Source organism: Corythoichthys intestinalis, chromosome 5 (assembly GCF_030265065.1).
Source record: "Corythoichthys intestinalis isolate RoL2023-P3 chromosome 5, ASM3026506v1, whole genome shotgun sequence".
NCBI classification, from domain to species: Eukaryota; Metazoa; Chordata; class Actinopteri; order Syngnathiformes; family Syngnathidae; genus Corythoichthys; species Corythoichthys intestinalis.
In genome coordinates, this window is record NC_080399.1 from 25,461,736 (window position 1) to 25,475,646 (window position 13,911).

At 38.3% G+C, this 13,911-nt stretch overlaps 1 protein-coding gene across 1 annotated transcript; it reads left to right on the forward strand.

Moving 5' to 3' along the window:
• The first annotated feature begins 1,145 nt into the window (after positions 1-1,145).
• On the forward strand, positions 1,146-11,464 carry cfap161 (cilia and flagella associated protein 161). The gene is made up of 7 exons (XM_057837037.1): positions 1,146-1,293; positions 6,751-6,840; positions 6,908-7,122; positions 7,185-7,266; positions 8,275-8,433; positions 8,543-8,616; positions 10,658-11,464. Exons 1-7 carry the CDS (start codon positions 1,201-1,203, stop codon positions 10,890-10,892), a joined length of 948 nt encoding a protein of 315 aa, XP_057693020.1. The 5' UTR covers positions 1,146-1,200; the 3' UTR covers positions 10,893-11,464.
• The last annotated feature ends 2,447 nt before the right edge of the window (positions 11,465-13,911 follow it).

Here is a 13,911-nt window from a genome sequence, read left to right on the forward strand (position 1 = left end):
GCGTATTGATTATCAAAGATTTGAGAGACAAAGGGGGATAATCTTGAAGTGTTCGTTATATATTATCTACCAGGATGCGTGTCCAAAACCTTTTTTTAAATGAAAAACTTAATGAAAAGTTCAGCGGTCTCAAAAATGCCTATTTTTCACTCACTGATTTTGCTTTTAAGGGGTCAAAAAATGCCCTCCTGTTCTTTTTCTTCCTCCAGAAAATACAGATTTTAAGCTTTCCAATGATGTATCACACATGCATATAGGACAATTTTGAAATTTGGCCAAATTAGGGGTCTCAGAGCGGAACTTTAAGTCACATGAGTGTTTTCTGCCAAATATATATATTTTTTACTTTTTATGGGCTACAAATTAACAAAATAATCCGGAAATACAATGGCATTGCCAAAAGATACAAAAATATATGTTTTATACTCTGCAACACTCCCAGGAAAAGGGCTGTAAAAAAATAAAAACAAAACAAAACAAAACAAAAAAACCTTTTTTTTTTCGCTATCGGATCGGGATTCGGTATCGGCAGATTCTTAAAATTAGGTGACTCGGACTCAGGTGCAAAAATACGTGATCGGGACATGCTTGAAAACTAGTCCTACACTTTACACACCTAATTTACAAAATATATACAGATATATTCACTTTGACTATGGAGCCGCTTATCAATTCAACTATTCCAATATCAGCAATAGTAGCAATCTGTAATTGCTCTACAGATATCACCATTCACAACAATTGGTATTTACTGTACTTTTGGCCAATCCCTAAAGCCAACTATACAAGCATAGCTCTATATACGACTTTTAGTCTGTATAGCAAATATCTGAAATATACAGTATGCTATTTTTCAATGTGAACACACTTATATGCTGAGGAGCTGGACAATAAAGCAATGTTTCCATAGAGGTCAGTGGGAAATAAAACACACAGCAGCACTCTTAGATAGGAAAGAGGCTTTTCCGTCACAGTCACGTCAAAACTAACGCATTTTATCTCAAAATTATGTCATTTTCACGTAAAGGGATGACACAAGCTTTTTACACGCATGCGTGAAGCACATCGCTTGTTGACGTGTGTTTTGGCGTCCTCTAGCGGCGAAGCGGTGGGCGCTTAGTTTGGTTACACGTTGCCATAGAAGCCGCCACTTATATTGTTCGAAAGTAGCTCGAAAGAGTTGCCCAAGCCAACGACAACATGGCTAACAAAATGACCTCCATGCCCGACTTTAAAACCTACCGAACGAGCGTGAAAATTGGCAACTGGAACGAGGAGCAGCACTTGGAAGAGGTCAGTGTCCAGACTAAGCTCTCATTGTTATTGACCATCTTTCTTCAGTATCTATTCACCTCCTTCCCTTTCTACCGACCCGTATTCACCCAATACCAGTTCAACATCACTCCAGCCATCTTTTAAATCTACCTGAGTTGTTTTTTCACCAATTACTTTTCTCCTATATCTGTATCTTCTGTAGCTTATCTCTAGCAGAAGTATTAAGCCAACTGTCGATCAAATATTCATCTATCATTCAGTCATATTCTTAGCACAGCTGGTACCAATTATCGACTGATCAACAACTAATCAATTACCATATTTATCTACTATTTTGATAGTCAATCGTGTGGACATTGTTGACCTGCAAATTGTTCAAATACAGTACTCTTCTTTTTTTTTAGCCTCTTCAGAGTAATTTGTTATATATTTTTACAATAGTAAATACAATACAAAAATACAATTACAAAAACTTTTAAATGTATTTTGTTATTGTTTTATTATATTTTACACTTTTTGAATTGGAAAAAACTAAAAATATTCAGTTTTTTTATATATATATATATATATATATATATATATATTAAACTGTTATGCACGTTTTGTTTTTTATTTATTTATTGTGTAACACTTAAAGGGCACTCTTTTAATTCACTGGCTGCCATTGATTGTGCTAGACGTCCAATCCATTTTGACGGGGAGGTACGAATAAATGAAAGTCTAATCACCCCTCTCTGCCAAAATGGATTGCACGTCTGTAGGGCTGCAGCTATCGATTATTTAAGAAATCGATTAATCTATCAATGAACAAGTTTGATTAATCTAGTAATCGGACAACAAACATTTAACGTGTCGCAGAAGATTATAGCTGAATATAGCCTCAAAAGGCATTTTAAAAAATAAGGATCCAAGTACAACAAAATAATATTTTGTGAGGAATCTTTTGCCATAAAAAAACAAAAACTCAGGCAGCCACTGTTTATAAGTCATTTTATTACACCTGTTCTGTCCTCACTAAATGTGACGTTATTTGTGGTTCTTTGACTTTACTTGACTTCCTTCACTTTTTCCACATTTTGATTATTTTGTAAAGCTGTAAGACAAACACATGCACAACTATGAGCACACATTTTAGGAATAAAACACTTAACACAAAATAATTGGAGTTTAATTAGTCAAATTGATATGTAGATTTAGTAGATTGAATTAACCTAACTTGCATAGCAAAAGTCCGCTACCTTAAATGCTATAAAATGCTAATTTTTTATTTTTCTCTCTTAACAAATTGCTCAAAAACATGTTTCCGCAAAAAACTACTAAATGTACCTATAAACTAAATTACGAATGCATTAACAAACATATTAGCCTTTTGTTGGATTCAGCCATGTTCGACGCTAATGTCATATTCACTGTTGCCACCAGAGAGCAGTGTATCCTCCCAAATCATTCAAACTAAATCCAACACTTTCAAAACAAACTATTATGCTAGTCTAATTAAACGAATCTTTGAAGCAGCTAAACTGAATTCAAAGCTTTTTTCTAATCGAATTACTCGATCTAATCAATTCAATTCAATTCAATTTTATTTGTATAGCCCTCAATCACAACAGAAGTCTCAAAGGGCTTTACAGAGGCAATATGATACACAATTAGAAATGAAGCAACAAAGATGAATAGATGCAGTTCAAGTCCTGGGTATCCCCTATCCTTAAGACCCTCCATGCCGGCAAGGAAAAACTCCAAAAACTCCAGAGTCAATTGGGAGAAAAATGAGAAACCTTGGGGAGTACCACAGTCAGGAGAGATCCACTCCCAGGACGGATAGACAGGAACCCCAGAACGGCTAATGGGAATTAGCAAGCGAAATTATAGTCCGCAGTGTTTCCCACCAATGAAAGAGACTGTGGCGGCCCGCCACAGTCTCGTTTGCGCCCCCCCCCCCCCCCCGCCGAAAAAAAAAAAAGATACTAATCAGATGCGTCAGTCAGCCGATTACACAGCTGTAGCCCACTCCACTCTACAACCCGCGCGAGTGAGAGCAGCATTTTAGAGTAGTATTTTATTTATTTATTCATTCATTTAAGAGACGCAAGGGGAACGAGTAGGAAGAATGGGAGAACGAGCGAGATAGCGAGAGATAGCGGTCGCATGTCGTAGCAGCCCGCTGTTATTTTGTTATTGTTTTTCTTTATTATTGTTACCACAATCAAGTGGGTAAGCAAATACAGACTTCTCTCCTTCTTCCCCATATCCGGGGCATTACAATAGTTTGGATCGGACTTTTCGGCGAAAGTGAGCGGTGGACGGCCGTCTTGGACGGAAAGCAAACTTTGATTGAACTTGCGCAGAGAGGCGGGGCCCAAAATAAAGCCTTGCTCTATTTTCAGAGCGTTGGTCACAGTAAAGTATTTATTAGTTCAAGCAGAGTAAAATGATACATATTCACGGTACAAGAACGTCGTTTCCGTGTCCATCGATTGGTAAGAAAAGGCTGTTTGTACGAGTGACGTGTGGGCGCTCCCGTCGGGGGGACATTTCGCCTGGAGTGGCTATTTTTCGGCACAACACCGACGCGCCAACTTCAGACAATTACGGCTGACGAAAGTTGGATAAATGCGCCCCCCCCCAATTTCGCGAGCTCTGGGACACTCGAAAAATGACTCTCATACCTCTCCTTGCTAAGTTAATGGTACCTCGATGTGCGTTTGTGTGGAAATTTAGTTCACGAACAACGGGGAAAAAACTATTCACCTTCTCACCGAATCAAGAAAAACTTTACACGGCCATTAGAATTCCCCCAGTCCTGTAAATGGGTCAATTGACAGAAGAACTGTTATTGTTGTGGTAATGTAGTACTTATGAGGGTCAAATAAAAAGGAGAAAGGAGGGCTACGACGGCGGCCTGAAACCCGCGGCTCTTGGGCCGCATGCGGCTCTTTAGTGCTGCTTCGGAGCTTTTTTTTTTTTTTTTTTTTTTTTTAATGGAAAAAGATGGGGGAGGGAAATATATTTTTTGTTTTAATAGGATTTCTAGTAGGACAAACATGATACAAACATTCTTTCAATTCATTAATATTGTAATGAAGTTAAACTTGTGGTGTCATCGTACAACAGAGTAGTCACGTGGTGCGCTATAGGATCCACTGCAGGGAAAATAAACATTTAATCATGAAGGCTAATTATGTATTTCTAGCCAACTTATTCATTTTTATAGTAGGCTAATATAGCTAGTATTGATAATTATAAGGCTTGTACAAGGCTTTTAATTTTTGGCTGCTCCAGACATACTGTATCAGTTTTTTTTTTGTTTTTTTTTTGGGGGGGGGGGGGGGGGGGGTCAAATATGGCTCTTTCAACAGTTTGGGTTGCCAACCCTGAGTCACTACGAGATGTAAGTCGTACTATTGCTACGAGAAAAAAAGTCGCATTATTACATAGGGTAACGTAGCTGTAATCAGCAACGCATTTTACATACATGTACCGTAGCTGAGAGCTATAACATTAGCCTAGCTAATGAAATATTTCAAATATATCTTTGTTATGGTTTTTCTTGGGGGAAAAAAATAATGAAAAAAAAAAAAAAAATCGCCGTGGCACGACATGGTGTGGCTGTCCGACTCCGATGCAGCCCACCACCACAGTTTCAAAAAATCCTATTGTCAGAGACCCTCCCACCACAGTCTCCTAAAATCCTGTGGGAAACACTGGTCCGTAAAAATACAGTGGAGTGAAGGTGCAAGAAGAAGTCCCTCTAGTCAGATGAGACGGGGGTAGCAGCGAGGACGTCTATCCAGCCAGGGGTCCGGACAGTCAGGAGGCTGCAGCTGAAAAATAGCCCCTCCCCAGAGGGGAGGGGGGAAAGGGGACACCGGGTGACTAGTGATGAAGAGACTAGACAACTAGATATTAACATTGGAAAATAGAAATAAAGTAAGACAAGTGGTAGGTAGAGTAAGAAAAGGAGATAGAACTCAGCGGCTGTATTGCCCCCAGCATTATAGCTTCTAGTGCAGCTTAGACTAAACTGTGAGTCTACTCCGACTTCAACTAGCCTAACCATAAGCTTTGTCGAATAGGAACGTTTTTAATCTAATCTTAAATGTGCAGACTGTCTCGGCTTCTTTAATACTAGCTGGAAGCTGATTCCATAAAATAATCGATTAATCGGTGCAACTCTAAACGTCTAGCAGTCAGTGGCACTGAAAAATAAGCATTCACACCCAGTCTTCCTGCTTTGAGTTGGACGTCTACTGAGTGTGCACCGAGTTCAATATTATGGAGAAAAAAAACAACAACAACTTAACAGTGTTACTTGGGGTTGTAAACAGTGTGTATTTCTGTTTTTATTCATTTCAATTGTATTGATTTAGCTTTTATTGAAATGTATTAGTTTTTAATAATGACCAGAAATAACAACTTGCCCTATAAATGGTTAAAGGGCTTACATGTAGAATAAATAAATAAATGTTTAAAAATACTCACTTGCTTTTTAAAGAGTTAAAAGTCTTAAGTGTCAACTTTTGAGTAGCTGTCCACTTTCGTGACTCTGAAATGGTTTTAAAGGGAACCTTGGACCTAAAGACTTGTAGACTCCAATAAGCCACAATTGTTCTGTTTTTAAAAAAAAATGTAAAAAAAAAAAAAAAAATCTATCTTGATGAGAACCATGACGTCCGCAACAGCGTCATGTTCCACACGCATTCTGCGGAACTCCGTTGCGTTACTCCTTAGCCCGAGGTTGAAACCAACGATGAAGATGATGAAAAAAGTGAGACCGATCTTGATTCGGACTCATCAGATTACTCATTCAACCAGGAGCAGCCGAGAGCCTTCTCCGTTGTTATGTGCGCAAACAGTTCAACAGTTCAATAGTTTAGTTATGTGTAAATAAATTGTTACTTTGCGATCAAAATGCTCTATTTGTCTTGTTGTTTGTTATTTTGTAGAACGAAAACATTCAGATGTTTGGGATGTCACATAAGTGAAAAATAGCTGTGTTAATGTCAAAGTTATGTTTGAAATGTATGCTTTCACAAAAAGGGTTGAACAGATCACATGTATATGTCGCTAGTCATACTCTGGAAACCCGGCAGCGTAACCATGTGAAGTCATCGCCCTGCCATGTCAGCAACAATGGTGACCTACTAGTTGAACTAATTTTACAAATTTTATAAATACGAAAACATCTATTGGGGTTTTCAGATCAAATGATTTCAATTCATAATAGCGTGTATCTTTTAAGAAGTACGTACAGGTTTTTCTATCCGTGGATCCCTTTAGAAAAGAATAAAAAAGTTCCACTGTATCATGTTATTTTCGGTTTACTCTGGGCTTTAAAATACGCCCAGAGTAAACAATAGAAAACATTATTTATATATGAGTTGATTAGTCGACTATAGCAAAAATAATCATAATTATGTCAGCCCGAATTCTTAGCTATCTATAAATACTGATGTGTCTTTTTAATACATACAGCATGTAAGGAACAAGTACCTGCGTAAAAGAGAAAATGGCGAGCTGACTGCCCAGAGAGTTGACTTCCTCAAGAACAACATCCTCACTCCGGTACAATCATGCAAGTGACAATAATAACCACACAATATAGTGATGAAAAGATGTCTACTTGTGTTAGGTGAAACTGAGCGTGACTAATGATGGTGCGCTGCATTTTGGAGATGTTGTGATGTTGGTGAACGTCAGTGAAGTGGGCGAGTGTTATGCGCTCGGCATCAACGCGTACATTGACAACATGATCAAGGTTCCTTCTCCTGGAATTAAAGGTCCATGTGGAGTCAGTGCGGGGAGAAGCATTCAGCCCTCTGCACGCACGGCATTCACTATAACCAGGTAAAGACATATCCAATGTAGTTTTTAATTTGAATCTTGTAATACTGCTTGTATGACAACAGTGTGGATGGCACTCCTGAAGGAGCGACTCTGCATTATGAGCAAAGTTTTGCCCTGAAAACAGCAAATGGCTTCACCGGGGGTGTAAGTAACAAACAAATTTGCAGCATCCCCTACTATTTATTACGACGGAGGATTAGGGCAAAATAAAAGAAGGGGGGGGGGGGGGGGGAGAGAAGGACTACGAGATTAAAGTCTTACTGGTACTACGAGAAATAAAGTTATGTTGTTACATTGGGTAAATCGCTACACAATTTACGTTTGTGTACCTTAGCTCGGAGCTACGACAAAGCATCGGTATAACGCCATCTATTGATAATTTGATGTGGATAAGCCAAAAGATAAAGGATTTCCTTATTTATGATGCAGATTCTAAAATATAGACTCAGGAGAAGAGGCACATTACCGCTACGTAATAGTACAATTTTTTTGTCGTAGTAACAATTAGACTTTTTTCTTGTAGTAAAAGTATGACTTTTCTCTCATGCTATTACTACCATACCTGTCAACCCGAGGTCAGTGGCAATGCTACAAATAGTGACGTTGACGTTGGTAGGCTACCAACACTCCGTTGAAGCTCCCAGTTATGTCGTAAGTGACGTATTAGCGAATTGGGATGATATTGTGCATCTCCTGAGTTTACTTCTTAGAATTGCTTCATAAATAAGGAAATTCTTTATCTTTTGGCTCATCTACATCAAAATATAATCAATATATGGCTTTATATTCATGCTTTATCGTAGCTCCCAGCTGAGGTAAATGTCCATAAAGTGCTTAGCGGTTTACCCAATGTAATAATACGACTTTTTTTCCCGTAGTACCAGTATCTAATCTCGTAGTCCTTTTTTTTCCCCTTCTCCTTTACTTGGCCCTAATACTCCGTCTTAATTTACATCTGAAAACATTTTCTTTCTTTTTTTTTTTTAATTTTAAAATAAACACTGTCAAAAACTTGGTAACACATGGACAAAGTTACCTTCTACTTTGAATTTATTTTTATTAATTATAAAAGCCAACTGCAATGCATTTTTATCACGTGGCAACTTCTTGGCTGTCCTGTATACGAGACAATCATTAAACTTTTTCTTTTAGCTATATTTGACGAGTGACGCGCGAACGTTTCGAAAAAACGCATTGAGGTCACGTCTTCAGGAGGTCAACCTGGACGCAAACGAAAGCTTCCTATCCTGGTGGAAGATGGTGCACTTTGACCCCCAGGAGAGGCTTGAGCACGAGGGCCTGCCTGTACCCGTGAGTCTCTTCGCCGCCGTGGTTAAACATTCAACCTGATTGTGTGTCTTCATTTTCTTTGTGCCTTACATGATTTCACGGGGATGAACTTTGCTTTGTTTTCTTACAGGCCAATGTTAATGTGGTCCTCCTCCACTGCAAGACACACCAGGCCCTGGCTGTTATGGAGCATCTCATTCTTGGGTAGAGTAATCCTCTATATTCACAAATTGTCCCATTTGTGCTTCATCCCGGGGTACTCAAGCCCAGTTCTTTGCTGGAAAATTCAACTATTCAAACTACCATAACGTATTTTTATTATCAATTTACACCAGTAAGCCTATATAGAATTCATCTTAAAGCTCACAACAGCTACTGACAGTGTTGCGGGACGTGGTGTGCTGCAGCACACATTGGTGTTGGGGAGAAAAAAAGTTTTGGTAGATCATTTTTGTTAAAAATAATTAAACACACTGAAACTTTAGCATATTTAACGTTGGTGATCAAATATATATTTAGAATTTTTGTTTGTTTGTTTATAACATAGTCACAACCTGAGACCTTGTTGGCTACAAGGGTCACGTTGAATAAGGCGCTATTAGAAAGGAAAAGTTAACTGTTGACAGAGGCATTACCATGGCGCAAAAACATTTTCTTTCAATACAAAAACTGTGAAATTTTCTAAAATCCAATTTGAGGTTGAAAAAAAAAATGAAGATGATCATGAATAGGGGTTTGACAATATATCGAAATGGTGATATATCGTGATAATTTGTGTCCCAAAAGGTTATCGATATGCAAGAATTGAGATATGGTTTTAAAAAGGTGTCAATGTTTTAAAAAATAAATAAATAAATAAATGAAAAAGGGAACCAACAAGTTGCTACCAAAATCTTCCACCATAATAGTGTCTCAGTTAACTATAAGGCTGCATTGATGATGCTTGACACCCAATCATTTAGACTGGAAACGTTCGTTCATCCGAAACCAGAGCATTTACAGTTATTCTGTCCGATTTTCAGGGCATTTACAGGTCACTTGCTGTTCATTTTGTGGCATTTACAGGCCATTTCTTGTCTCAAAATAAACAGGAAGTGACCCATAAAATACCCCAAAATCAACAGGAAGTAACTGAAAATCAACAGGTAAATGACCTTAAACGGCCCAAAATTACCTCATTACCTGGCATTGGCTGTCACTGATGGCCATAGACGTTCAATCCGTTTGAAGTGGGAGGGATGTTCAAATGGATTGGACGTCTACAAGTGATACACTCATTCCAATTCACAGCAGAAGCTTGTTTTTCTGTTCGTTATTTGTTTGTAGAATATCCTAGAATGATTTCCTGACCAATGTATCGATAATCGTTGTATCGCCATATCAACAAATCATCGTTATCGTGAGCTTTGTATCGCAAATCGTATCGTATCGTGAGGTACCAAGAGGTTCCCACTCCTAATCATGAAGATAGTTCTATATTAGCATTAGTTAGGAAAAGTTGGCTGCAGATTTAGACCGTGGAGTCCAGAAAGGAAATTTATTTTTGGTGTCTTCAAAAATGTCAGACATGCTTTGTAGCTATAATATTTGTTGTTGCTGTTGAGCTTCCACCGTGCAGAGTGGTTATTCGCATGCTTATTATTTGAGTGTTGTAAAAAGGGAGTGTTAAATCGAGGCTTACTGGACCTTTTAGTTTTCGAATGTGGTCATGTATCATTGCACCGTCTAGCTGTGGGGATTTGCATTATAATACACAGGCACTTTTATTTCCAATACAAAAACTCCAATACACACAGTCAGTGAAATAGAACACTGTCTTTGTAGTAGCCTACTAGTAGTACGTAAACTATCCAGCATGCGTGTGTACTGCCATTGTGCACGCCTTGTATGGAGAAAACATGCAAGCATGACAAATTTGGACCTGGAATTGGTCTAGATGGGAGAGTCAGAGAATAGTTGGAGATAAAAAAGTAATTTTGAGTGAAACAACTCAAATGCTTGTGTGTTTTGTGTAAGTTGTGCTGATCAATTTATAAACGCAAAGACTCAACTTTTGATTTTTTAATTAAAGATAATGGATAATTAAGTTTTGGAATCAATCTTATAAAAAACACATGAATTTAGATTTAACTATGTATTTATTTTCACCCTCCCCCTTCTGCATCCTTAAAAATGTAATATATTCAAATGTGCAAGTGGACTATTTATAGCACCGCTGCTTTCATTACTTGTTATCCCCCCACAGGACCACATACGGCAATGAATTTGAAGTGACAGCTCATACTTTCTTGGATGGACATAAAGCTGAAAAGTCTAATAACCACTGGATCCTGTGCACCGCTGACCCAGCAGGGGAGGGCCTGCTGCTTCTCAATCGCCTCAAGTTAGAGGGCAACTGCATATCGTTGCCCGGAGAAAGCCCAGACGGTCCAACAGAGTATATCACATGTAGTGTGTGTAATTATAGAGAACACAGGTAATTTCTGTCATTTGGAGGATTTCCCACTCACCAAATTTGAGGTAGAACCCAGATTTGTTTACCAGGAATGTCTATTGGTGTAAGCATTTGATATGTGTTGTCTAACAATAGGTGGTCATGTTTTGTCGTTTTTAAAGATAATAATAATAGAAAATGTGATATGAAGGCCCGTGGTGAAGCATACTTCCCACACTCTTGAAAAACCATTACTGTATATTTAGTTGTAAACGGGTTGTCACTGGAGTGTTATGAGGTACTCGGCTACCCTTGACATTTACTTATGAAAAATCAGCCAAGTTCCCGGAGACTAAATTGCCCATAGAAAAAGCATGAGTTTGAATTTTTCCTGAAATTATCCGATGACTGGCCCAGGGTGTACCCTGACTGGAGGGATGATGTGGGTGAATGATCCTTTCCTCATCTTCTGATGCTCTAGCTCCGTTGATAAACACTAGGGCTGCCACAAATGATTATTTTGATAATCCACTAATTACTGATTATTTTTGTGATTAATAGATAGTTTGTGTATAAATCTTGTTATGTCCTGTTCTCTTAGCTGTAAATTTGAGGAGAAAAACAATAAAACACATCATTTCATTTCAAGTCATTTCTGTCAGATGGATCAAAACCCACTGAAAATAAAAGCCAGGATGCGGAATGCTCTTTACGCTTTCACATGGCCTAATAAAAGCCCTATTCCCTTCAAACACTTGAGGAAAAATGAAACAAAAACATTTTTATTGGCAACCCAACCCTCATATTTTTCCTCGAGGGAAAATGATTAAAAAAAAAAAAAAGTGTTCAAATAGGCTTAAACATACATTGTAAACAGACAATTTGAACATCATTTGTTTGCACAAATATGTATAAACATGTAGTTCAAATAGATCTTTACTTGGGATGGGACAATGCACGTTAATATGCCAGGATCATGATATAATACAACATAAAAAATATACAGGGTGATTCATAAAGAATGTGCCTCGGGTAAATCATTACGCGATATGTCAAAAATGAAAAACATTACAAAACTCTGGCATAGGCAAATGTGTTGAACGTAACTTCAAGTATTATTTCATGTATTTGAAGTGCCAGTGATTGCCACCTTTGAGCACTTGGTTTGAAAATTTGAAGTTACCGTAATTTACGCACTATAAGGCGCACCTGACTATAAGCCGCCACCCACCAAATTTGACACGAAAACGGCATTTGTTCATAGATTAGCCGCATTGGACTATAAGACGCAGCTGTCCTGACTGTAATATGAGATATTTACACAAAAAAAGATATCAACTGGTAACACTTTATTGATCAAATGATGATTTTGGCACACTCTTTTTGAATCACCCTGTATATATTTTTTTGGGTTCATTTGCACATGCAAATGCAGTACAGACTCAAGTACAGTGTAATGCAGCCGCAAAACGCAATTGGGATCGCCTGCCATCTCACATTTTTTTGGATTTCGAGCTGTGAAAGAATATCTAGAGCAGTGGTTCTTAACCTGGGTTCGATTGGAAAAAAACCCCCAATAAATCCTTATAGAACTTGTTGCAGTTTGTTCATTTTTGTTTTTTTTTAAATAAATAGCAAATTATATTTACCCAGTTCCAATTCTTTCATCAATTGCTAGTTACGCTATTTAGTTTGTTGTTATGTGGTAATTTTAGTTCCATTTTGAAACCGTGAGTTTGGAAGGTCTTTGATTTAATGACCTGCTATCACTCATCAATTTTCATGAATAGGTAGGAAACTTGTTCTTCTGCTTATGTATAGTGAGTGGAAATTGATCCACGCTGCTCTGTTAGCGCCACAAAATAACTATTGGCTACTTGTGGTAAAGCTGCTGATAACAATTTGCCTAAAATATTTATGTGCCAAAGTCAAGTGGCAGTACATCTAGTCTATACAGTGGGGCAAATAAGTATTTAGTCAGTCATTAATTGTGCAAGTTCTCCCATTTGAAAATATTAGCGAGGCCTGTAATTGTCAACATGGGTAAACCTCAACCATGAGAGACAGAAAGTGGAAAGAAACCCAGAAAATCACATTGTTTGATTTTTAAAGAATTTATTTGCAAATCATGGTGGAAAATAAATATTTAGTCAATATCAAAAGTTCATCTCAATACTTTGTTATGTACCCTTTGTTGGCAATAACGGAGGCCAAACGTTTTCTGTAACTCTTCACAAGCTTTTCACACACTGTTGCTGGTATTTTGGCCTGTTCCTCCATGCAGCTATCCTCTAGAGCAGTGATGTTTTGGGGCTGTCATTGGGCAACACTGACTTTCAACTCCCTCCACAGATATTCTATGGGGCTGAGATCTGGAGACTGGCTAGTCCACTCCAGGACCTTGAAATGCTTCTTACAAAGCCAATCCTTTGTTGCCCTGGCTGTGTGTTTGGGATCATTGTCATGCTGAAAGACCCAGCCACGTCTCATCTTCAATGCCCTTGCTGATGGAAGGAGATTTTCACTCAAAATCTCTCGATACATGGCCCCATTCATTCTTTCCTTTACACAGATCAGTCGTCCTGGTCTCCTTGCAGAAAAACAGTTCCAAAGCATGATGTTTCCACCCCCATGCTTCACAGTGGGTATGGTGTTCTTCGGATGCAATTCAGTATTCTTTCTCCTCCAAACATAGGAACCTGTGTTTCTACCAATAAGTTCTATTTTGATTTCATGTAGTTCCTGAGTAGTTCTGGGATTTTTGCTCACCGTTCTTGTTATCATTTTGACGCCACGGAGTGAGATCTTGCATGGAGCCCCAAATCGAGGGAGATCATCAGTGGTCTTGTATGTCTTCCATTTTCTAATAATTGCTCCCACAGTTGATTTCTTTACACCAATCGTTTTACCTATTGTAGATTCAGTCTTCCCAGCCTGGTGCAGGTCTACAATTTGTCTCTGGTGTCCTTCGACAGCTCTTTGGTCTTGGCCATAGTGGAGTTTGGAGTGTGAATGACTGATGTTGTGGACAGGTGTCTTTTATACCAATAATGAGTTAAAACAGG

Excerpts from the sequence above, each read along its gene's own strand:
- cfap161 (XM_057837037.1), top strand. The coding sequence starts at position 1,201 with ATGGCTAACAAAATGACCTCCATGCCCGACTTTAAAACCTACCGAACG. Across the intron at positions 1,294-6,750 it reads AGGAGCAGCACTTGGAAGAG|CATGTAAGGAACAAGTACCT; the intron begins GTCAGTGTCCAG and ends TAATACATACAG. Across the intron at positions 7,267-8,274 it reads CAAATGGCTTCACCGGGGGT|CTATATTTGACGAGTGACGC; the intron begins GTAAGTAACAAA and ends TTTTTCTTTTAG.